Raw genomic sequence first — 26054 nt, 5'->3', positions numbered from 1 at the left:
CGACCAAACGGTTATTTTGACAGCGGAAAATGAATTGATAATATATAAAATAATTTTTGCGATGTTGGTGTGATGAGTAAGGTGTATAATAATGGTTGGGAGGGATGGGGGAATAAATATGGCGGGGGTGATGGGCAGGGAAGAGCCACAGTGGACGAGTCCCAAGATGGCCGCCGCCGCCTCATCTCCTGTGTTGACACTCTCTCGCCTCTCACTACCCCAGGCCGCCCCGGCCCTCCTTCAGGTGACTCACATTACCCCTCATAGTTTATGAATATGCTTCCTAGTCACAGGTGTGGGCGTGGGAGTGTTGTTGTGGGGGTTGGTGGTGGTCTGGGACACGAGGTGTGTGACCTAAAATAGATCAGGGCAGAGAGGAGCTTGACTGACTATATAATCCCAGTTTATATCCCATATATGGTATATATCCCATACATCATGTATATATCCCATATATCATGTATATTATCCCAGCCAGCTGTATAGTCTCCGTCACCACACTGGTCACAATTCATCTCTAATTTATGAGATTTATTGTTTAAAACAGCTTACTAGGGGCATAGGGATGACATGCCTTTACTTTGCTTGTAATACACTACTGTCCAAATAATTTATTGTCAAATTATTCATTAATTCATTGTGTCGGGGGACAGGCAGCCAGTGTATTTATACTTAGGCTTATATTGAGGTCCCCATTTCCCTGCCTCTAGGTTCAAATTACTTAACCCCCCCCCCCCCCCCAAGGATGCAACACCAACAAGCTGAATAATGTCTGGGTACCTACTTACTGCTAGGTGAACAGAGGCATTAGGTGATAGGAAATGCGCCCAGTTATTTCTGTCCCGCCCGGGATTCTAAGCTCCAGGAATTCTTTATTGTGAAATGAGAACAAACTCGACTGACAACTTGATTAATCTGAAATTTAATGTGATATTGCAGTACGTTTTCTTGCACGTAATTTGTTACATATTACCTATGCTGAATTCTGGAATTTAAGCCTAGGCCTAGCTTAGGCTCATGTTGAGTTATAAATTAGATGTTCATTGAACAGCCTTGCTTTTAGCGCGTTGGTAATTTTTGCATCGGGTGAGATATAGATTCGGCATCCTTTATTCGATCTAAGTAATTGCGCAAGCTGTGTTTGCTGGACAAGTTTTCTGCCACGAAAACCTGGAACTTGTGCTGATGAGACGAATGGTGAAATCGTGAAATCGTACACATAAATTTTTACAAAGTTCATTTTCTAATTGTTTAAAACCACATATAATTAGATTATCATCTCTTTCATTTCCAGTTTGGCACACTTCTTGATTTTCCAGCTGAGTTAGGTTAGCCTAAAGTTGTTTTGTGTTAAGGCCAGGACAAGTTAGGTTAGGATGGTTGGTTAGCTTGTGATGGCTCGTTTGGGGGTAGAAGTAGCCTAAGTACCTATCTGAATAAAAAATCTAATCTACTCTATCCCTTTGATATGTATTTTCTTGTTTCAATAAACACACTTGAACTTAATGGCTCGTTTAACAGAGGAGAGTTGAAAATACGACGGCTGTACCTAATGTGAAATAGGTACGAGTGACATCATAACAAAGACGGTTCACCAATGGATTTTAACACTTAATCTTGCCCAAACTCTACCATATCCATCTTAACCCAACCTATCCTAACAGTACTGTATATGGTTTTGGAAATTAGAAAACAAGTCCAAAATGTCTGTACAGTATATGATTTAATCCTACTCCCATGAAACTATGCTGGATGACTTGGTTAATAGAGGTCAAATTGTTAATACAGTACTGGTATACAGTGACTTTTTTACCGTCAAATTCTAGGGCTAAATAGTTTGGCCATTGCTGTGCCATTTGAGTACATTAAACCTTGTTTTCTGCAGTGCAAGAACCCCAAAAATATATTTGGTATGCTGTACTGCATGTTAACTCTCTTGAGTTTTTATGTCACCAATGTAGTACTGTTCCATCATTCAGCACACGCTTTATTAATTCTTATTTGTTAAGTTAATCTTGTGTTTTACACGTCTTTAAGAAAGGATCATATCAAAGACGAGACAGCAGTCCTCATGGCACAGTGGTAAAACACTCGCCCGGCGCTTGGCAAGCGCTTTGGCCTGGGTTCAGTATCCTGGCCGGGGAGGATTTACTGGGCGGCAATCCTTAACTGTAGCCTTTGTTCACCCAGCAGTGAATGGGTACCTGGTGGTTAAAACAATCTGACGAGAAAAAAATATTCTGAGGAAAAATAAATTATTACACAAAGCTTCCTAGCATTATGTAAGTAATGTAGAACTATGATATATTTACTCACTATAATGTTGGTGTTGAATGTAGAAATATGGAAAAAACATATTTTTACTCTGAAATAATATAATTTTATAATGAAATTGTAAATTATTACAGTACCATCTAATTACCCAAAGCCACAACATTTATACACAACACCACAACAACATTTATACTGTAACAGTCTCCGTGGTGTAGTGGTAAGACACTCGCCTGGCGTTCCACGAGCGCTATGTCATGGGTTCGTATCCTGGCCGGGGAGGATTTACTGGGCGCAATTCCTTAACTGTAGCCTCTGTTTAACGCAACAGTAAAATGTGTACTTGGATGAAAAAACGATTCTTCGCGGCAGGGGATCGTATTCCAGGGACCTGCCCGAAACGCTACGCGTACTAGTGGCTTGTACAAGAATGTAACAACTCTTGTGTATATCTCAAAAAAAAAAAAAAAAAAAAAAAAAAAAATGTCGCTTGGACTGTCAACTTTGTGTGGTGTCACCCGACAATTAGTTTCATCTACTTTCATTATAAAATTATATTATTTCAGAGTAAAAATAAGTTTTTTTTTTCATGTTCTACATTCAGCACCAATATTATAGTGAGTAAATATATCATACGTCTTCATTACTTACGTAATGCTAGGAAGCTTTGGATAATTTGACGGACCCATTAGAAGTGGTTCAGTGCCTTTTCAGGAGCAGTTAGACAGTACAATGGTCTTGTATAGAAACTCCTCTGGGGGTTCTGTGGTACAGTATTTGAATATAGGTCTGTGGAATGCCGCATTATAGTACTGCACAGTATTTGGATATACTGTACATTAAAAACTGATTACAAAGATCTGATCAGTGATATTCACAAAAAACGTTTTTCAAAGCGAACCAGGCAGCTGGCGGTATTGCAGATATTAATACAGTAGTGGTACTCGGTGGGTATGCTATGGCTAAGCATGCACAATACTGTATATCATGAGCCTTTACTTAGAAAGTGCAGTAATGAGCCTTAGAAATGGTAATGTATAATACTCTTATCAATTGATGAGCATCTTTAGATTATCTTCAGATGATTTTGGCGCTTAGTGTCCTGGTCCTTGACTTGTCCTCCTTTTTGTTACATATCCCCAGGAAGCAGGCCAGGAGCAGCTGTCTAACTCCAAGGTACCTATTTACTGCTAGGTGATCAGGGTGAAAGAATCTCTGTCCACTGGGAATCGAACCCAGAACCTCAGGACTACGAATCTGAAACGCTGCCCACTCAGGCTGTCAGGGCCCCACTAACCTCTCTGCATGGTTAACCCTTAGACCACGCAATACATAAATATATGATTTGACAAAAATAATTTAACATAAGTTTTTAAAACTTGCACAAACACCTTCCAATTTTTTTTTGCATAATCGACTCGGCAAATGCTCCAACTTTGTCTTAATGATCACAGCGTAACTTGAAAAACAGGAGAAAATTAATTTTAAAATTGAATATTGAAAACTTCAGATTTTCATTTCAGAATAAAAAATATGAACTATCACCAATTGTTTATTTAATGTTGTTATTATCTCAGAATAACACATGATCTTCATTTTCATCAAATTAGAATACCTGTATAGGTTTTCATTACAGTTTACGGTAAAAAAAAATCGTCAATAGGGCATTTGAAATACAGTACTGTATGTGGTAAATTTAGACAAAAAAAAATTATAACTTCAAATGTATAAAGTTTATGAAAAATTCATTCTGAAGGGATTGTAAAACATACAGCTGAGCACACAATATGTCAATAGTGAGAATCGGTCAAAAACTAAAATTTTAGAAGCCACTCAAAGTTGGAACTCGTAGTTTCAGAGATATAATTGAAGTTGAAGTTATCAACCATGAATAAAGGTAGTTTTAATTTGTTAATTTAATTGTATGTTTTAATAAACATTGTTTGGCATTCGTACTCGAATATGGGAAAGTTGTAGGTCAATGTGTTGAAATAGTCAAGAAAAAATAACCCCCAAAAAACACAAATTATAGGGATAATTATAATAATTTAAGGGATATATTTAGGGGTATACTTTATATAAGTGAAAAAGCCCTAATATGGTCCCTAATTATCAAAACAACCTAGAGAGACAAAGAAAATAGTTTGAAATCGGAGAAAAAATCAGCCCAAAAAATTAAAAGTCCCAAGTTTTGTGAGTTGTGACTGATTTATTTGTTGACCAATTTCATTCTACATAGGTATCTTCACATTGGTAGGGAAACATATGCATTCTCCAGGATGTAAAGGTTACAACATACAGATAATAAACAAAGGAGAAAAAACTAAAATCTTAAAAAAAATTTGGGACTGATGAAAGTAACATATATTAACTTTGGACAATGTATTTATATGATATATAACAAAATAGAGCATATTAACATAGTCATTCATTATTATTTGAGTTATTATATATTACTCAGCAATGATATAAAGGCACCAACTGCATATCCACTTTGTGAACACTTCTTACTACTGTTCTTTGAGCTTTGGACAGGTGCCTGCATCTCTTTATTATTGCATAATCCTTCAGTTCCAGTTATTAGGAGTTGTTCTCCTTATCAACAAAACGTTCTTATTTTTTTTAAATTTGTCTAAAATCAATTTCTGAAAATATTTTGATGAAAGTTTCATGACACAGAAGCCAATAAATTGGAGATTTGTTTAACATTTTTTAGTTATTTTTACATATTTCAATATTTTTCGCTACCAGGCCCCCAATATGCACGGTAATATATGCGGTCTAAGGGTTAATCTTTAAAAAAAAAAAATCGGTAATGCTTTTAAAATTTGGGCTATGTTTTCCTCTTCAAATACAGTGGAATCTCAATTTTGCTAATCTCTGGTTGGAACACACTTTCCATGCTGGATTTACTCACCCGATTCAATGAACAAGAGTTTGCGAAGCAGGGGATATGTGATTATTTTGATGTTGAGACCGAGTTCACAAAGTGCAATCCGGGGTGAATATGCACAGACTGCTGTTATAACAGTGTTCACTATTCAGCCAATTTTATGTTTAAAATGGCTCGGCTCACAATTTGTATTCTCATGCTTACTCATGGTTTAGGGCTAGCAAGTTAAATGTCTTGCTTCTGTGTTAAGGGATTTCTTGCTGTTTGTTTAGTTTCCTTCATTTATCAATCCCTATCTAAGTTTCCTTTCACATGGGGCCTTTCATCTTTCAGACTTAGCTTTTGTCCTTTGTGTTGTATCACTGTTTTGTTGCTGCACTTCTGGCCTTAATATCCTTACTTTAGGAACTAAGTAGAATAGCTCAGAAATAAGGCTTTCATTGTATTATACATACAGTACTGTATATGAAAAATGCCTTTCTGCACAGGACATTTGGTTGCTTCTGCTCCCTCTATTTTGTCCTTGCTTCTCCAGTGCACTGAGTTTTTCTGTGTCAGTGTAGGAGGAGACTTGGGGCAGACAATGGAATGGCTGTTAGTTAACCGTTGTGAGTCTCTTTCAAAGGAATGGCCAAATACTCTTCAAATTTTAGAAAACTTTGAATTTCCCTCACATATTCTAACTAGAAATTAGATATGTTGGTGCCTCATAGTGGTAGTTTTGGTAGGTGGTAGTTATTAGGAATGCTCTATTGGTGGCCATGTGTGATGCCAACAAGGGCTTGAAAGGACTTTTAAGTTTCTAAGAATAGTTTTGTAGGTCATTCCTAGCTGAAATGAGTATTTTTCAGTCCTCTCTTAACACCATTATGACTGCAGTGACTATTTTAACTGTTTCTTATAGTGCCAGTTCCAGACTGTCACTCCAGTCTGACTGTCCACTATACTGTTCTAGACACAACAGATCTTACCTTGTGGAGCAACAGTATATCCTTCTTAAAAGCTTTATTTTACCAGTCTGATTATATTCCATCTAGTATGAATCTGTTTTTGGATGTTTTAACTGTTGGTTTTATCCATTCCCAAATCTTGCCAGTTATTTTATGCCTTATGTTCACTTTAAACTTTTTCAGTTTGCAACATGCGGCTTCCACACAACCAGCATTACATACAAATATCCAAACTGGAAAATGATTAAGGAAGTGAAGCATCGGAAAGCTGTGAAGGAATTTGCATTTGAAAGGCTGAACATAAATGCACTAAGAAAGAACAAAATCATTCCACCAGCAATTCAGGTTTGAATTATTCCTCTTAAACAGTTGTCACAGAGCAAATTATATTTTTTGAATTCATTAAACATGGTGTCTATATAAAGTATTCAGATGTATGCTTTACATAACTGTTCTGTATATTAGTGGCTTTATATTGTGTACATTTTTTCCCATGAATTCTCCACTGTATCATGTATCAGTTGTATGTGCAGTACTTTTATAAATATAAAAGTAATCATTGTTGTATAGTGTTAATTAGAAGTAGGGAATTGAGAAAACGGGTCATTGTACAGGTCTTTAATAAGTAAGAAAAGGAATTATGTTAGATCTTCTGTAAAGAACACTGCGCTTGATTTTATACTGGAATTATTCAGATACGGTAGTCAAAATGAACCATGACAACCATGAAAATTAAATTTTTTGTATATATACTTGTACAAGAGTTCTTACATTTTTGTAAAGCCAGTATCACGCAAAGCATTTTGGGCAGGTCATTAATCCTAATTTTCCCCAGAATACGACCCGTCAAGTCGATTAACAACCAGGTACCCATTCGTTGCTGGGTGAACAGAGGCTATAGTAAGGATTGGTGCCCAGTCAATCCTCCCCATCCAAGATATGAACACAGGCCAGGGCACTAGCAAAGTGCCGGGCGAGTGCTTTACCACTGCGCTTCAGGCACTATTATTTTGGTGTGCTATTCTTGGTAGGAAAACATTATTTCCCTGCAATTATTATTATTATTATTATTTTTTTTTTTTTTTTTTTTTTTTTTAGGGGGAGGGGAGAGCTCGTGCAATACAATATCCAGAGAATGCCTTTGCATATCAGCTTTAAAGTGTCATCACTTGCATATGCTACTGCAGGGAAACTACTAGTCTCATTGGCTGGAGGAAATTTTAGGTGCAGGTAAAGCGTATTGGGTACGCCCGATAAGAGTTCTAATAGCAGGCCCAGCATATGTGGCGATATCATCATCACTTCCCTCACTTTCAATTTCATGCTCACCTACTGTTTCAGTTTTAACCACCTCACTAGCTACATCACTGTCACTTTTGGCACTTTTGAGATCAAGCTCAGAAAATTCTTCAACTAAAGCCTGGAATTTTATTGGTGCAAGTTTCACTGCTGTATTTTTGGCGAACACTACTTAGCTTCTCCCACAAACGTGTTTCTTTCCCTGCTTTAGTCCTAGAATGGGTCTGTTCTTGATCATTATCCATCTTGGAGTAAATGTAGTGTGTTTATAAAAGCAGTAACAAAGATAGCTGGAGCGGGCACGAGTGATGGACGCGTGGGGAGGCTGTAGCAGTCAGGAGAGTAGACACGATAACAATGGGCCTACCTATTTTGTGCCTGGTATTTACCTAAGATAAGACAGTTCTCTGCCTCCGATGCATAGCTTTAGGTAGTCGGTCTATTTTAAGTATAAAGCCTACTCATTGTGAGGTAATCGGTGCATTCTTCCTTCCCCTTTCCATACATATTGTTCACAGATTTGTCCATTAAGTTTAGCTGCAAGGGGTATCTATACATACAGTATTCCATATGAGTACGGTCAAATCATATACAGGAATTTTGACTAAACTTTCTTCTAATTGTAGGAACAATTTACTGTATTGTCAGATTAGGCTGTGTTAGGCTAGGTTGAGTTAGGTTCAGTTGAGAAAAATTGTGTTGGGTTAGATTAGGATGGGTAAAATTAGGTAGATTTTACAGTCTGTTGGCAAACTACCTCTGGTATGATGTGACTTATACCCAATATACACACGAGTGGTAGGATGATCATATTAGAAACTATAATCTGATCTTGTGAAAAGCTCATTTCTTTGTGTATTTTTGTTGCCATTACCACTCCATCCTGTTCTGCCCAACCACTTGGGCTAGACAGTAGAGCAATGGTCTCACTTCATGCAGGTCGGTGTTCAATCCCTGACCAAGCAAGTGGTTAGGCACCATTCCTTTCCCCTATCCCATCCCAAATCCTGATCCCTTCTCAGTGCTTTCTAGTCATAATGGCTTTGTGCTTTTACCTGATAGTTTCCTTTCCTTCTATCCTGTTCTCTCCCCTCTTAATACTTTTAAAGGTGTGGCCGCTCAGTGCACGCTCGACTGTAAAGGTTCCAGGCTTCTCAAAACCCAGTTCAACATAACTCATATTTTTTTCAGAAGGTAATTTTCACAGTACAATACTGTACTGTATTATGAAAATACTTGCAAACCGAGCAGTTGTCATCTTGAGTGATGAGTGGTTGGCCAGGGTAATCTCTGGATGGCCCTCTGATACTCTGATTGATCCCATAAATTATTTTCGGTAATTCTAAGATGGACGATGCATTTTGACGTTACCAAAATATTTACTGTCGAAGTACAGATGATGTATTTTTAGTGTGATCCGAATTTAGGGTGCGGAATTAGGAGATTAAGCGATGACTTTTCATTACTTTTTCACATGTATCCATAAACCCAGCTTTACCTTTTTTTTTTTTTTTTTTTTTTTAACAGTATGCTCAACACTTCACATCTTAACCATTGCAGCCAAAGCTAATGAATTTTGCCTCAACAGGAAATAGCTGACAAAGAAATAGATGCGTTGCCACGTAAATCTAGCATCTCTCAGCTACACAAGCGATGTATGCTCACTTCTAGACCCCGAGGCCTTGTTGCCAGGTGCGTACTTTTGATGATTTATGCTGCTTTGATTTTTTCTAACACTTGCATGAATGAATACATATAGAAAAGACAATGGTAAGTATAGTACCTCTTTACGGATCAACAACAGGTGGGCAACATGGGTTTCAATAGTAGGCAATATACTAATGGCATGCAGCCAGTCTTCCTAAGGCTTCCCAATGTCAAAAAACTGTCCTTACTAAGATGCCCTTATCCTAACCCACCTGAGGTCCCAAAACAGAAAACGGCACTGTATGTAAATCCCGTCTCCGAGTCACGTCTCGCTTCGTGTGAGTCTAAAGGTTGCTCTGTCCCCTTGTCACGGCGTGACACTCATCGTCTTTACCTCCATCATGCTGCCTGTTGGGTCAATGACACCTTTGACCCAGTCTCTTGCCAGTGGTATTTCTTTCTTGTACTCCAGTTACCCAGGCCACTGCTATTGATAGTCGAGTGTTACATGTGCAATTTAGGTTGCTACAATGTGTTAGGTTAGTTGCCTTTCTGGATGCCCACGGCTGCCCCACTTTGGTTATAGGGACCTGGACTTGGGGGCATTAGTTGCCTCGACTTTGGTTTCATCCACGACCTCTTGTTCTTTCTCTGCTGTGGTTCATCATGCTCCCCCCCCCCTCCCTTTCCCTGGTTCTGGCTCCCAAATGTCTGAGGATTTCTGAGTTGGGGCAGAGCTTTCTTGGTGGCAAGACTTGGGTGGCTTTTGAGACTGCCCCTTCCGGATTGGTGGCAGAGGCTTTCGGGTCATGCTAGCAGGCCCCCTTTGTCCCTGCTTTTCCAGTGGACTCTGCCTTTTCTCCAGAGGCAGAGGGTTTAGAGGACGTCTCGGCCCCGGGTCCTGCCGTTGAGGATCCCGGGGCTGGAAAGGAGTTGACTTGGGGGGGGGGGAGCTTTAGCCTTGTTTGACCTTGCTTGTGTGTTGGTACCCTCGGCATAGGGCTTATTGTTACAGGGGGAAAGGGTTTTCCCATCCTGTCTCTCTGTACGAGTTTGATATGGGTTCGGCTCCTCTGACCCAGGCCTGGTCGACGACTGGGCCGCGGGGTCGCTAAGCCTCGAAATCACCTCAAGGTTAGGTTCCTTGGTTCCCTTGGGTTCCTTGGTTCCCGCCGAGGGAGGTGCGGGAGGCTCTTGTGGCTTACCTCCTGCGAGACCCGCATTACAACTCGATAATGGATCCTTTGTCTTTTGAGTTTGGCTCCTCTTTCCTTACTGGGTTTGTCATGAGGTGCCGGAATCTTCCTGACTGGCAGACTGCCCTTTCTTTTCTTTAGGGGCATAGCATGCGTTCTGTCAGACGTGCACCCCTTGCATGGCGGGAGTTTTTTTTTTTTTTTTTCCCTCCAGGGAAACTCCTGACGGGCTATAAGCCTCTGGCTAGGCCATTAAGTGTTACTTGTTTCTGTTTTACTTTGGCAGAGTATGAATATTTGACTCATCTGGTCACTTCAGTAAGATTTTGCCCCATGTGTTTAACAACTTCTTATGCTCTGTTGAATCTAAGTTGAAATCTTACTGGGTTTGTAATTGTACACTGTGTTAGATAATGTTCCAGTGGTCTGTCGGGCATTTCTCAACAATGCTGACATTTCCTCTTAGGCTTATAGGTTCCAGAAGATATTTCCCATGCACTTGGGTATCCAAGCCTGATGCGATGTAAGTTTACTTCTGTGTTTCTACTGTTCCCTTTCATCAAAATAATTGGTTCTTAGTTGGTTGAATTCTTGTACCATCCCCGCAGATCCTGATGTTACAACTGCTGTGTTGTGATCACTGTACATCTTTTGCATTGCTTTATTTCTAATTACTTTCTGAATCTGTGATAGACTCTGTGGTATGTAAATGTCGACTTTTATTCTCTTAGTTGCAAGTTTTGCAGCTTTGTCTGGCGGGGGTTGACTATGGTCATGCAGGTTTACCTGGAGGGTGAGTTAGAGCACCTTAGTGCTTGCTTGTTCGCCTCAATGCTTGCTTCCTTACAATATTGGCCAGGTGCAGCTTTATGTGAAGGTTCCCTCCTTTTCGGTGTCCCTAGTAGTCGAGGATTTGTGCGCCTGTGGGCATTTGGCTTCGGTTTTGTGCTTCTTTTCCCTCCTGGGGCTGTCTTAAGGAGGATGTGGAAGAGCTGGGTTCTGGGCCGGTGTCTGGTAATCAGTGCTTACCAGGCTGGCCAGGGTCAGTGGGATCCATCCTTCCATCGGGCTCACAGCACGATACAGGAGTTTGCGTGGCTTTCGCTTCAGAGGGTTCATGTCTCTTGCAGTTTGATGATTCAGCTCCATTCGGACTGCTCCCCAGTGGTTCATTGCCTGAACTGAGGGAGTTTGATGCAGTCCTTGGCTCTTTGGGGCTGGTCGCTTTGGTTGACTCGTCTGCTGAGTTCTCAGGAGTTTGGCTCTCCTTCCTGGTAGTTCATATCCAGGGGGTCTAATGTCCTGGCGGGGACGGCCTGCCCCATTTCATCCCCCTGTCCATGGAATGGACGGTCATCAACAACGCCTTGTTCCTTTGGCTCTGCCGGACGTTCGGGCACCCGGAAGTGGACCTCTTCACATCGGCGTGATCGCGTCGTCTCCTGGTTTATGTGGCTACCTTCGCCTGGACTGGTCGAGGTGGGGTTACCTGTACCTTCCCCCCCCCCCCCCCCTCCCAGTTCGGTTGTTGCTCCAGGTCCTTACTCGCTTGGAGACTTTCCAGGAGAGTAGGCCCGTTGACCCCTTGGTTGCCGGCCCAGCCTTGGTTCCAGGCGCTGCTTGCCCAGTGTCCGAACCCGAGGGTCTTCCTGCAGCTCCGCCTCTCTCAGCAAATCGGTCCAGTCCAGTATGGTACGTGGCTGGCTTGATCTTCTCCGATCTTCGTGTCTGGTCTTTTTGCTGCGGGTTTCTCACCACTTGTATGGTGATCAGGTGGCTCCGTTGATGGTGTCCCACCTTTGAGTCTCATCTCAGTGCCAATATGAAGTTTCCTGAGGGTCTTTTCAGCACTTCTTGACTCTTCGAAGGTTGTCTTCGATTTCTGATTGGGTTGTTTTGTCCTTTCTCTCTTGGTTGTTTCAGGACCGTCATCGTATGCTGGATACTGTCACTTCGTATCGTGCGGATTCTGGCAGAGCTGCTTCAGCTTGCGTTCGGGGTGGATGCCACTTCTGCTCCGTTCCGCAAGCATTCTCTGGCATTATTTCACCTCTGGCCTGCTTGCTCATGTGCCGCCTGAGCCATCCTGGTCTTTGGACCGGGTACTCTCTTTTCTCTCTCCTCCTTAGTTTGTGGTGGCCCCTTCGGTTCAAGACTGTTTTTCTAAGGATGTTTTTCTTGTTGGCATTGGCCTCTGGAGGTCGGGTCGGGGAGCTTCATGCTCTCCTCCGGCATAGTGGTTTCTGCTCTTTCGGTCCTGGTGGTCGTTTTGTTCCTTTGCAGCTGTCTTCTTCTTTTCTGGCAAAGAATGAGACTGCTGCTTCCTGGAGGGGTCCTTGGGTTGTTGATGCATGGTTGGTTCGGCCGGGGATGCATCATGTTTTGTGTCCAGTTGCGGCTCTTTGCCTTTACTTGCACACCACGACCTGAGTGGCAGGGTTGACCAGGTTTCCCTTCTCCTGTTCCAGGGTGCGAGTCTCCCAAGTCGTCTGCAGGACTATTTGGTCCATTAAGCCTGCTGCCTTTCCATGTGCCCATGGCATTCATAAGTTCACAGCTTTGGCTGCTGTTTTTGGTAATGTGTCCTGGGCTGACATTCAGGCACGTGGCTTTTGGAGGTCGAACATGGTCCTGGCTGCATGGTACCTCGTTAATGTTCCAAGCCCTTCTCAGGCAAGTGTAACCTTGGATCGCAGGTTGCAGTCCGTTGTCTCGACTTCGAGTTGAGGAGCGAGTGATGGCTGCCTTCCGGGTAAGTCTCTCTTTTCCTTTAGCTTTGGTAAGGTAACACAGCAAACCAGCATTGAGTGTAATGAAATACCATTTTCTGGGTGAGACCCGGCCAACCCTCTCTCCCTCCGGTTGGCAGTTTTTCGCGTTTTTGACATTCGGCCTCTGAACTGGGGTTGGGTAGCTGGTGTGGGAGGGCTGTGACCTTCCCTTCCTCCCCTTCTTCCAGGGAGGGATGAATTGCTAAGACAGTGGTGCGGTCATGCTTGTTTGCTTGTTTTCTGATTGGGGAGTTCTGCTTGCTCATTCGGCTTTTGGATATTATTCAAGAAATCTTTGCCTGTGATATTGGGTGTATAGTATTTATAATGGTAATCCCTATATGTCTTGAGAAAATATAAATACTGTACCAAGGGTTTTTAGTTACTTGGCCTACAATATATTAAAACTATTGGAAAGTGAAGACTAAATATTGTTATTTTCAACTGCATTGTAGGAAAAAGCTGGGTTTTATCTTACTAGACATGTAACAGAAAAATGAAATTTAAAAAATAGTTTTAAACAATTTTGTGGAATTTTGAATTTATATGTATCTGTAGTATATTGAAATATTATGGTACAGTACTGTATATACAATACATTTGTGCATCTCATCCATTTAAGAAGATTTTTGTCTTTGATGTAGTGTGGTTTCCTTGCAGGTGGAGATTATCGCGTATAGTATGGCGTCATGAGGCTGATTACAATAAGTTATCTGGGGTCCAGCGAGCCATGTGGTGAAGTTTCAGGTATTGGTGAATAGGAATGGGTTATTTCTTAATACATGTGTGAAACATTAAGTGCAATTTGAGTATGTTACTCTGCATTATAGATATCGAACCAAGAATTGAGTATTACTTGTTTAATACATAAAACATACCACATCAGTTCTTTTCAGGGGTTTCTATAATTTAGCATAACAGCAAAAATAACGAGTTGCTGTAAATACATTTTCATGTATATACTGGAGATTTCTTTTTCTATTAAATTTTAAATTGATTAAAAGTTAATCATGACGTGTTTTGATTTCTACCTTAAAGTATCTTAGATATAATTTGTAATGTTCATACTTCAAAATATTTCAAAATAGACTTAAACATTTATGGAGCATATATTGCAGGTACCTATAGACCATATATCTGTAACAGTTGCACATACATTTTGTTTTACTATGTGCAGTGAGAGAGAAGTTTTCAGTCAAGTATAAATTAACTGAGTTACTGCTTTATGGCATTCGTGAACTATTTCAATACATAAAGACTTTACACTATTTACATTAGCAGTTATGATTAGTCCCGTATAATGCTTAATATAATATAATCAAACTTTGAGGAGTATGGTTAGTTTATCTTGCAGGCAGAGTATACACAGCCATCATAAATCTACATTGGAATGATTGTAACTAGTGCAAAAGTCAATGTTAAATATAAAACATTTTATTATTGACAATGTAGTCCAATTTAACGTTCTCTCCAAACTGCATTGTACCATTTACAGTCCCGCATCTCCTCGTAGACTGTCCTGATTTTGAAGATGATGGGAAGTTTTGTTTTCCCTGTTCCTCTGCACAAAATGTTCAATAAAATATTTGTGTTCACATCCTTTGACATTAACTGTCTTGTCTGTCTTTGCTCTCATATTGGCATCCTAAATAATATCTGGAAACTTGAATACAGTATTCTGTAAATTAGTATTATTTAGCCCTCCGGGCTTTGCATTTTCTTTTCATAATTACTAACTTATTGGTTATCTTTAGCCAAAACTAATCGGGTTGTTGACCTGGTTCTAATTCACTGTTCAATAGAACTGTTGGGTGGCCTTTTACTTTATTTTTGCTGTGACCTTCCAAGCTAATCATCTGGGGCCAGATTCACGAAAGCACTTACGCAAGCACTTACGAATGTGTACATCTTTCGTCAATTTTTGATGGCTTTAGTTACACTTATTAAACAGTTTACAAGCATGAAAACTTGCCAATCAACTGTTGTTATTGTTATAAACAGCCTCCTGGTGCGTCGGAGCTCATTAACTGTTTAATAATTGGAAACAAGGCCGCCAAAGATTGAGAAAAGATGTACAGGTTCGTAAGTGCTTGTGTAAGTTCTTTCGTGAATCTGGCCCCTGGCAATTAAGCATTAATACAAAATAAATCTGAGTGAATGCCATTTGTTAAAAGGGGTCAATTACTATAAAAAAAATTATGGATAAAAGTTTTGAAGGTATGATGTCACTGTTCTGCATAATGATCTTAAGTGTGGCAATCATAATGAATGGGTGAGCAACATTGGGTCTCCTCAGTAACAATACCCTTTACCTTTCATTTCATTACCGGTATTTTTTTGTTTTTAAATTTGCTGTTGCCTTTGCGATATATAGAGAACACCTTCGCACATTGGCTTAAAACATTTAAGGCTTGTGTAGGGTGGTGCATGGAAGATTTCTAGTGTTGTTGGGCAGCGTAGCTCACTGCTACACTGGTGGCAGATTTTAGAACGTGTTTTAAAATTATCAGGTGTTGTGGGGAGATTATTAATCTTTTGATATTTAGAAGAAAAAAATGTAGTTGTACCAAAATTTAGGCACAAGTGTCCTGATGCCATGAGATAATCTCAGTTTCTTGGTTGCAATGATACCTCTAGGAAGTCATTTTTTATGTAGTGTATATCACAAGTAGTTAAAGATAGTAGATTCAGGTTTGAATATTACAGTATATGTTTTAGAACCATACCATGATCGTAACTAATAGTTTTAAAAGTTGCAAATTCTTCATAAAAGCTGGGAATGAATACATCATCCTCTGGTTAATATCTTGGAATTTGATTTACCAAATTACTTCAAAATAGTTATGAATCTCACTTAAGTGCTGTATACAGTAATTAAATAATTGAATTTTCAGCTATTTGGCTAGCTTTGGTAATTTGAATTTTAGTCATAAATAAATAACTGGCATCCTTTCTTCTCGCCAGTAGGCAGCCCCTCCTGTAATCTTATGTCTCCAGGCCTATCATTCCCCTCCTACCACCACCACCACCTTTCTTTTGTCCTTTCCTCCTCCTCCATTCCTCCCTCTTTTCTCCCTCCATTCGTTCATCCACCACTCCTCTTGCCACCTGCGCCTTCTCCACCCACCTCAGTCTGCCCACTCCTCCCCAAACTTAAGCTCTGCCCACCTCCTTTGTTAGCTTGTGATGATTTCGGAGCTTAGCGTCCCGGTGGCCCGGTCCTTAACCACGCCTCCTGGTCGAGGACCTCCACTACAGCCTCGTCACCCATCAAAACCTCCTCTGTCTAATCAGTCTTTTACCAGCCTATGCATATTGTACTTACAGAATGCATTATAGTCCTTGAAATCCTTGTACGCATTATACTCCCTTCAGTATATATTCTCCCTTCAGCATTATACTCCCTCCTGCTCCTTATACTCTGTTCTCGTTATTCTTTACTCGTATAATTTTTATATTCTTTACCATCTCTCATTATACTCTTTCTGTTCATATAAAAAGATATGCCAGCCCAGGAGTGCCACTTTTGATTGGCTATGATAAAAATGCTGTACATCTAATTTTAAATATTTTTATCTTATAATAATACTGCTGTCCTATCTACTCTGTAGCCACAAAAGTGGGAGACGGTGATGATAGGAATTTTTTAACAGATTAAGCAGGATGGAAATTTGGCATTACTTCATGACTTAAAGCGAGAACATCAAGATTTTTAGGCCTTTAAATACTGGACTGCAAATGAATAACACTGGAATCTCTCTTTATCATTCTGATCCCCGTTTTCTGGATTATCTGGATGTGCTGTATATATTTGTTGTCCTTCCCACATTAAATAGATCTTGACCAGTTAATTGGGGGTTAACCTCATTGTCTATGAAGTCGTGGCAGTGGTTAAATGCATTTCTACTAAACACAAAAATTTATTTTGTTTCCTACATATTCATTAGTACTGTGCTGTCCTATTATTCCTATTAAAATAAGTTTAGAGGTATTTTTAGCTTTTGTGTTCATTAAAATTAATCTAAATTGTCAAAGATTGTCTCAATCCTTGATTTGTTTCTCTGGATTTTAGTTATCTGGTCACCATACCTTGCGATGATTTCGGGGCTTAGCGTCCCCGTGGCTCGGTCCTCGGCCAGACCTCCTGGTTGGTGGACTGGTCAACCAGGCTGTTGGATGCGGCTGCTTGCAGCCTGACGTATGAATCATAGCCTGGTTGATCAGGTATTCTTTGGAGGTGTTTATCAAGTTCTCTCTTGAACACTGCAAGGGGTTGGCCAGTTATGCCCCTTATGTTTAGTGGAAGCATGTTGAACTGTCTCGGGCCTCTGATGTTGATAGAGTTCTCTCTCATGAGTACCTATTGTTCCTTTGCTTTTCAACGGGTGGTATTCTGCACATCCTGCTATGCCTTCTGGTCTTATGTGGTGCTATTTCTTTCTGTGTGCAGATTTGGGACCAGCCCCACTAATATTTTCCACGTGTAAATTATTATGTATCTCTCCCGCCTACACTCAAGAAAATACATATTTAGGCATTTTAGTCGATCCCAATAGTTTACATGTTTTACTGAGTGAATTCTTTAGCTTTGATGTCCACAGGGAATGGAAAAGATGGGGGAGGTAGAGGGATGGGGAGATGAAATTCAGGAAGAGGATGCGGGTGTAGAGAGAGAGGAGGTTTGAAAGTTCGGTGGCCTGTCCACCATGGGTTGACATTTTTGTATGCGTTGTTTGTTTGCGTATGTGTTATGTTGGGTTGTCAGTACATTGGCTGGGGGGGCTAGTATTTGTGACCTTGTTGGTGTCCTAAAGCACTAGAGCCGATGGAGTTGGCTGAAGGAGGTTAATCTTAGCAACATCAGGGAAGTTACACTTCTGATGCCACGACAAATGGTTTTTTGGTTTTATATTTTTTTGTAGGAGTTTTATTTATTTATTATTTTTATTTATTTATTTTTTTTTTTTTTTATTTTTTTTTTATTTTTTTTTTTTTTATTTATTTTTTTTTTATTTAGAATTCATCAATAAATTCATAAATTTATTTAGACTCATCTGGGTCGTCTGGCAGGCCGCTTAGTATTTGAGGTCTTGGGAAGGCCTCATCATGGATGTGTCTGATCACTTTTTGTTGGAGAGTGATTCTTCTGGTTCTGTGTGGTGGTTCGTGGATCTCGTAGTTGCTGGTGGTGTTTTCTGCTACGTAGGGATCTTCGGGGTCTGGGACATACATGTTCTTCATGCGGTACAGCTGTCTTCTGGCCAGGTAGCTGAACCTGATGTTCATTGGCTTCATGTTGAGCGTCTCATGGATTTGGTCAGTTCTTACCCTGTCCATCAGAGTCAGGCCCTCCGCAAAGCGAAGTGCTTTGTTTTGCAATGAGTGGATACTAGCAGTAAAGGATCTTTGTACGTTCTCCCAGTCGGCAGTTTCTTCAGCTCTGAAAGGGGCTGTCATTGTGCAACGATGACAGCATAACGATTCCACTCTAGAGAGCACTAGCATCTTGACAAGTATGTATCATCATTAGTATAGCATCTCTAGTTTGAAAAGTTCTTGTTATCCAACCAGTCATTTTTCTTGCAGTTGTGACGGCTACTTAATTGTGTTCTTTAAAGGTAAAGTCTTCCAACGTGAGTACTGTACACCCAAATCCTTTACATTGCTATTTCGTGTTGTGTGATGATTTGACTGTTTTATACGTGGTTTGTTTTTATATTTTAATTTTTTCCGTAGTGCACTAGCTGGAGCTTATCTTCATTAAATACCATGTTATTTTCTGTAGCCCATTGAAAAACCTGATTTTTTATCTGATTGGAGGTTTGCTGTTATCTATCTGTTGTGTACTCATAAAAATCCTAGTGTCATCTGCAAAAGGATGATACAGTACCATAATTTGTGTCCTTGTCTATGTCTGATATGAGGATGAGAAAAATTACTGGAGCAAGCACAGTACCCTGGGGGACTGAACTCTTCACGGTTGATGGGCCAAATTTTATTTTATTGACTATTACACATTGAATTCTGTTAGTCGGGAAATTGTAGATCTGTCTGCCTATTTTTCCAGTAATTCCTCTTGAATGCATTTTGTGTGCAATAACACCATGGTTACATTTGTCGAAGGCTTTTGCGAAATCTGTGTAAATTACATCAGCGTTTTGCTTGTCTTCTATGGCATCCAAGGCCACGTCATAGTGGTCCAACAACTGTGATAGGCAAGAGTGCCCTGTTCTGAAACCATGTTGTCCAGGTTATGGAGATGCTGTGATTCCATGTACAGTATTTTGTGGTCTTACTTCTTAGTACTCTTTCAAAGAATTAAATAGATCAGTGTGCGATGTTAGTGCTATCAGTCTGTAATTTTTTGCCTCTGCTTTTTCTCCTGCATGGAGTGATCACTCGGTGGGACAAACTGGTTCGGATTTTATTTTATTTTTTTTTATTTTTTTTTTTTATTTTTTTTTTATTTTTTTTTTTATTTTTTTTCAGGGAAATTCCTGCATGGGCCCTAAGCCTCTGGCTGGCCCACTAAGTGTTGCTTGTTTCTGTTTTACTTAGGCAAAGTTTGAGTATTTATGACTCGTATGGTCGCTTCAGCAAGATTTTGCCCCATGTGTTTAACAACTACTATTGCTCTGTTGAATCTAAGTTGAAATCTTATTGGGTTTGTAACGGTGCACTGTGTTAGATAATGTTCCAGTGGTCTGTCAGGCATGTCTCCACACTGCTGACATTTCCTCTCATAATCGAGGTCACATTGTAATGCCGTATTTCTTTATACATAAATGATTCTACAGTACATTACTAAGTGAATTCTAAGTTTAATCTCTAAGTTACATTTTCTCTACATCATCCATTACATTAGATAGCACTGATACCTTTGGTTACAGTTGTACCAGTAATAACATAGTACAGTATTATAATGACACTGTTTAATGATAATGACAATATGGTCAACAGCAATAATGATTCTAATATATACATTAAAAATTATGACGAACATTACTTAGTTATGTTCCATCACCTTAACCACAGCAAGTGTCAGTTTTCAGTGTTACTAGTTGAGATTTGAGTTGTTCTTTACCCATGTATGGTACATGATTTATTAAGAATGTTTTTAAAGCTAAACTATTTAGTTATTCTAATACTGTATTTAGTTATTCTAATACAGTACTGTACTGTATTTGTTTACGATCATCAAGTGACTGATCCTTGCACTTTAGATTCCATACCATGTAGCCAAATAAACCATGACATTAACTTTAAACTACACTGTTTCAATCTGTCTTCAATCTGTCCTTATCCCAGCTCCTAGTCTGTCTTCATAGCCTTTCCAAGTGCTACCTGTATACCAACAGTCATATTAGCCTAGTGCTTTATCTTGATAATTATTTTACCGTGTTAAATAATATATAATTACAGTATGTTGAACACATTGGGGATTTTGTCCTACAGAAAACATGTGCCTATAAAGGTCAAGTCAGTATGTTTAACAATTAGTGTAATTAAATCCTGGTCCTGCCTCAAAACGGTTGTAAAATTCTGTCAAACATTGCCTTATAAAACCACTTCTGAGTCTGTGCCTTGATAATGTAAAGGCACTACAGTATGTGATCGGTTGATAACAAAGTTGTCAGCAGCCCTGTGGTTCTATTGCTAGATTCAATAATTATATACAGTAATAATTAAATATAACATGTCTTTGGGGAACCAAGGAGAACTATTGTGGCAAATGCTTTCATAATTTATGCTAACTGTATGTACTACTACAGTTAATATTACTTACAAAAAAGTAATGTGAGAAGTTAGTTTTGTAGTGTACTTTCAGATTCACTGTCAGGCTCACCTAACCCAACCATTAAGTGATGTTGCTTATACAGGTAAACCTCATTTAATGTTAGGGTTAGGTTCCTGAAACTTTGCTACTTCAACTGAAATGATGTCAAGTGAAACCAAAACTTCTAATTTAGTTTCTTATGATATTGTTATTTTCAATAAACAAGTTATGGTCTTTGTATAAATGCAGTGTTCATAGGCACTATTCAAGTTAGACCTTATACACAGTACTGTGTTTTCTATAAGTACCAATGGTTTTCCACACAGTTTTTTGTAACCTGTGTTGGGGAACATAAGAAAACGACTGCCTAGCCTGATGCCATAGGGTTTTAATTTATTTTGGCTTGACCTAATTATGAAATAACTGTGGAGCAAAGTTAAACTAGATTCACCTGTATTTTCTTTTAATTATTATCATTTATTTCCATGCTTTACTCACTTCTCAAATTGATAAAACATTTGGTTAGACAAGAAATTGAGTATGTTAAGGATATACTCTCCGACAGGATGATGAACTAGCACTAGGGTATGTATGGTATGCAGGGATATTTGGATGTGTTTGATAATAGGAGTACAGTGCTGGGATGTGTTTAGTAATAGAAGTTCTAGGTTAGTAACAGAAGTACTAGGATGAATTTAGTAATGGCAGTACTAGGATGAGTTTAGTAATTGAAGTGCTGTACTAGGTTGTGTGTAGTAATAGAATTACTGTATTAAGATGTGCATAGTGACAAATACTAGAATGTTTAGTAATAGAATACTAGTTTGTGTTTAGTAATAGATACTGTACTATGTTGTGAGTAGTAATAGAATTATTAGTACTGTATAGGTATGTGTTTACTAATAGAAGCACTGTATAGTACCATTTTGTTAGTTTCAACATTTTACTTATGAAACATTGCCAAGAGGCTTCCCATTTCCTTACCACATCTTCGGTAAGATTAATTTGATAACATATCCAAGCTTTTCTCATTACAATTAACCTCTCCACTGCAGATATCTCGTAGGGCAGTGGTCCTCTCCCTGTGTCTGTAAACCCCCCAAAAAAGTATCTTCCAATACATATCCAATGTACATGGAGAACTACAAAGCTATTCCAATTATGAGTATGCTTATGTTTGGTAATCATAAAGAAAGTGGGTACAATAGGTGGCCGTTAGTGTGTAGCGCATGATGGAGTTTTGGTGGGCATTCATATTTGTGTGCTGTGTAATACGTTTTCTACACTAAATACAATATATATGGTCAGTGCTCTCTAAATATTAATGAACTGACAGACAATTTTTTCAACATATTCTTCCGCATTACACCGCAACTTTTATCATTAATTTGTTTTTCCAGCTACAGATTATTCTTGATGACTAAGAAGTAGTAAAATGCAGTTATAGTACTACTGTATGTTATGATGACTTAAATTGTCTACAGCCACCAAAAACTGGCCTTCAAGTCCTCGATAATCATACTTAATGCCATTTCAGCCACTTACTCTGTATACCATCAACAATTAGTCTCTGGTACACTGGGACTGACTGTTGGTACACTTTATAAATCATTGGTAAACAGTATCATCCAAATCCTCGTGCTTAAAAGCTTGTGCTTTTGTTGCTTCTTGTTCCACCTCTTCTCTCCATTTTATTCACAAACTATATGATCTAGTGCCTTAGATTTCTTGTCAGAAATAATACTGTTACCAATGCCATGCTCTGCTAGCTGCTTTCACCCATAGCCACTAACACATTTTTCTACTAACTGTGCCTTATTATCCATATTAAGGAAGTTCCTCCTATCCCCGTCTAGTGTATCCATACTACTCTTGCTCCAACACATGGCTTCAACTGAGAATAATGGTACAATACTTCAGAATAAAACCCAGTGGAAATGCTTGAGTAACAAGTGGTAAGACTGCACTCATACACAAGGAAAACATACGGTAGGCACATGGGCCCAACAACAGGTCTGGAGTCTCGAAAAAAACACATTACACAAACTCGTTTGTACTGTACGATTTATAGAATAGTACAAGCTTTGCAAAATGTTTCTAAAATATAAATGCATTATTTTAAAGACTAACCCCGCACCAGATGATGAAACAACTCATCTTCTGGTGTGTGGTGGTGCTTTTTCATATCTTCAGCCACGTTATTGTTACTCATCGTCTGCATTACAGTACTATATTTTTATTAATATTTAACTAGAAAAACAAGATTAGCAAAATTAAGAAAACTATTTTGATTGAAATTACATGATAACCAACACTCTGACTTTCACCACATTCCTCTCCAGAATTTGGATTTCATTGAGAAATTCAAATTTCAGAGAGAAAATCTAGTAGAGGGGTGTAATTTGTTATGTGAACATTTGAATTTTGAAGGATGCAGTGTACAGTCCTGTACCAGAATTACTCACCAACAAGAAGTTGATCAACCATTCCGATCTGGACTCGCGACATGATGAGTTTCTGGTTGTCCTCTAGTAGTCCTGGTGCTATATTATGCTGTGTGGCTCTGCCTCCAATACCCATTCCACTACACTTGCCTTGACTTTTGTTGTGATTTTCCAGCTTATACAAGCCACGTTGTTAGGAAGCAATTCTCATTGTTGATGATATTCGTGAAAATGTGTATACAGTAATATCCTTTTCTCTGAACTACCAAAGGTTACAAGGCTTGTGGGAGGTCGATTTATATGCATTATCCATGATGGTTTGACAGTATGATCACAGAGAAAATTGTATTTCTGGGAGGGCTCCCATGGTGGCTTTTCATTACTGTACTTGTTTCCATGCAAGCTTCACCCAGTTAAATTTGAGAGGCATATTTAAGCCTACAAAGGCCACAACCTGGCCCCCTCTGAAGAGGTGCAAGGAGTGGGGGATTGTAGATCATGCTAACCAAGAAAAAGCCACCAGGAAAGTGGGTGATTCAAAACAAAGTAAACAAAGCATAGAAAACAAAACAAGGAAGCCCTGAGATTCACAACCCACTCGGTGGTGAAACAAGTCTCGTGTTCATCCTGTGCACCTTCCTCGATCTACCAACCATGAAACTTTCGTCATGTCACGTTTGCTGTTACACTGCTCTTCCCACCCCAGTGCCCTTTGGATCTGGGTTTTCAGATAAGTGCTTGCCATTTTGGACACTGTCCTACAGCAGCCATTTGCTTGTGTACTGTACTTATTTTGCATTTGTTTCATGATGTGTGTATATTTGTGCTTCACTTCTTGTGAGGGCTCTGCCTCAAACTGCTTGTACCTAGAGTTCTTGTCTAGGTGTTCACTGTGCCTCGTAAAGAGTTTCATTCTCTGGGGGCTGTTTGGGTGGCTATCTCTGAGATGGCTTCCTGTTGGAAGGTATCTCACCTTTGACAGTGTACAGATCTTTGACCCTTCAGTAAGGTCTTGTGAATGGGGGCATCCTGGTTTTCATATAAGTGTCACACAGGTTGCATGAGGAAGGTCCTCATACCTCCTCTGAGAAAGGGTTGTACAGTATTTGATTAATGGGAATGATGTGTTATGTCCCCCCTCTATTATTTCAGATGGATTCCACAGTGGCTTCCTTCACCCAATCCCCATTGTTGTGCATTTAGGGTTCGAGTAGAAGTCCCAAATTCTCTTCTTTCACCCTCAGCCCTCAGTGGCAAGTTCTGCTCCTTTCCCCCCCTTTTTTTTTTTTTTTTTTATTTCTCCTTCAAAATCAGGACTTCGGCTCTTTGATGGACATGTCTCCTTTTGAATTTGGGTTGACTGCTGCTTATTAGGTGCAATATTAGATTTTGATTAATTCTGGCTTGTGTTTTTCTTTTCTCTCTCTCTCTCTCTCCCTTGGATTTCTGGGCTTGCTGTCATGGACGATCATAGGGACTCGTATACACTAGGCTGCAGTTTTGTGTGTTTGGGCTGTAATGGATCTGTTCTCCAGTTCTCCTGTCAGGTCTGTGGCAGCTTGGATGCCTTACCTTGTATGCAAGCAGTTATGTGGCCTTGTTACCTGCAGTTAGGACATCAGAGGCACTTCGCAAGTTGGCTGCTGCTCTCCTTCAGGAAGCAGTGGCAGGTGTCTATTCTGCTCATCTGTTTTGCCAGCGGGCTGTGCCTTAAATGGGACAAGGACCTAGCAGAATCTATCTTGCTCTTCTTTTTTTTTTCTTTTTTTTTTGAGGATGCTGGGTTTTCAGTACTTTCAGTACAGCAGTGGTGCATTGCTGTACAGTATTAAGATACGTGCCCATTGTGCATTGCTGTATTAAGATACGTGCCCATTGTGCATTGCTGTATTAAGATACATGCCCATTGTGCATTGCTGTATTAAGATACGTGCCCATTGTGCATTGCTGTATTAAGATACTCATTGTGCATTGCTGTATTTAGATACGTGCCCGTTGTGCATTTGCTGTATTTAGATATAGGTCCATGGTGTACTGCTGTATTTAGATATAGGTCCATGTTGCATTGCTGTATTTAGATATAGGTCCATGGTGCACTGTTGTATTTAGATACAAGCCCTTTGTGCACTGCTGTATTTAGATACATGCTCATGGTGCAGTGCTCTATTTAGATACAAGTAAATGATACACTGCTGTATTTTGATGTAGGTCAATAGTGCACTGCTGTATTTAAATACAGGCCCATGGTGCAGTGCTCTATTTAGATAGGTGGTCATATTTGACATGGATTTATGATAAACTAGTTACCCAATGTATATATCAGTAGTCTTTTTGTAGCACAATTGGTTCAAGAACTGGACCGAAAACAAGTCTCGAGTACTGTCAATAAAGCCACGTGGTGGAGCGATGTCACGTGTACAGTACAATCAAATACAAAAATCAAGTAGAATAGAGCAGAGGGTGGCTCTAGAATTGTTCCTAAACCATGCCTTTGTGTAGTTATTCCCACATACAAATAACGACAAGTATCTGGTGAGCGTGCATGGCATGCATGCATGTCGGGGGAATAATGCAGGTGGCAGCAGTGACGCGAAGGGTATTGGGAGCTGCCACTGCATGCATAGTTGGCACTCGGCGCTCTTTGTCAATGGCTTAATTACGCTTGGTTTTTCCTCGTTGTTTCCTTTTCTTACTCCCTTTTAATTTTACTAACAAATTGCTTTGCTTCTAGTTCCTAAGTGTTCATTTTTTTCTTACTTTCTCTTTTTTTGTTCATAGTTCAGCCGTTTTTATTTTTGCCTTTTTT

At 39.6% G+C, this 26054-nt stretch overlaps 1 protein-coding gene across 1 annotated transcript; it reads left to right on the top strand.

Moving 5' to 3' along the window:
* Positions 1-88: 88 nt before the first annotated feature.
* On the top strand, positions 89-14035 carry mRpS14 (mitochondrial ribosomal protein S14). The gene is made up of 4 exons (XM_045749317.2): positions 89-244; positions 6298-6459; positions 9002-9105; positions 13688-14035. Exons 1-4 carry the CDS (start codon positions 92-94, stop codon positions 13764-13766), a joined length of 498 nt encoding a protein of 165 aa, XP_045605273.2. The 5' UTR covers positions 89-91; the 3' UTR covers positions 13767-14035.
* Positions 14036-26054: the final 12019 nt, after the last annotated feature.

The sequence above is a fragment of the Procambarus clarkii genome, chromosome 27, assembly GCF_040958095.1.
Source record: "Procambarus clarkii isolate CNS0578487 chromosome 27, FALCON_Pclarkii_2.0, whole genome shotgun sequence".
In the NCBI taxonomy this organism is placed as follows: Eukaryota; Metazoa; Arthropoda; class Malacostraca; order Decapoda; family Cambaridae; genus Procambarus; species Procambarus clarkii.
Note: the sequence above shows the minus strand (reverse complement) of the source record. Positions and strands in the feature narration are given on the sequence as shown.

Bases quoted from the DNA above. Each gene is read 5' to 3' on its own strand.
- mRpS14 (XM_045749317.2), top strand. From the start codon at position 92: ATGGTTGGGAGGGATGGGGGAATAAATATGGCGGGGGTGATGGGCAGG. The intron at 245-6,297 runs GTGACTCACATT...AAACTTTTTCAG, and splicing joins CCGCCCCGGCCCTCCTTCAG to TTTGCAACATGCGGCTTCCA. The intron at 6,460-9,001 runs GTTTGAATTATT...TTGCCTCAACAG, and splicing joins TCATTCCACCAGCAATTCAG to GAAATAGCTGACAAAGAAAT.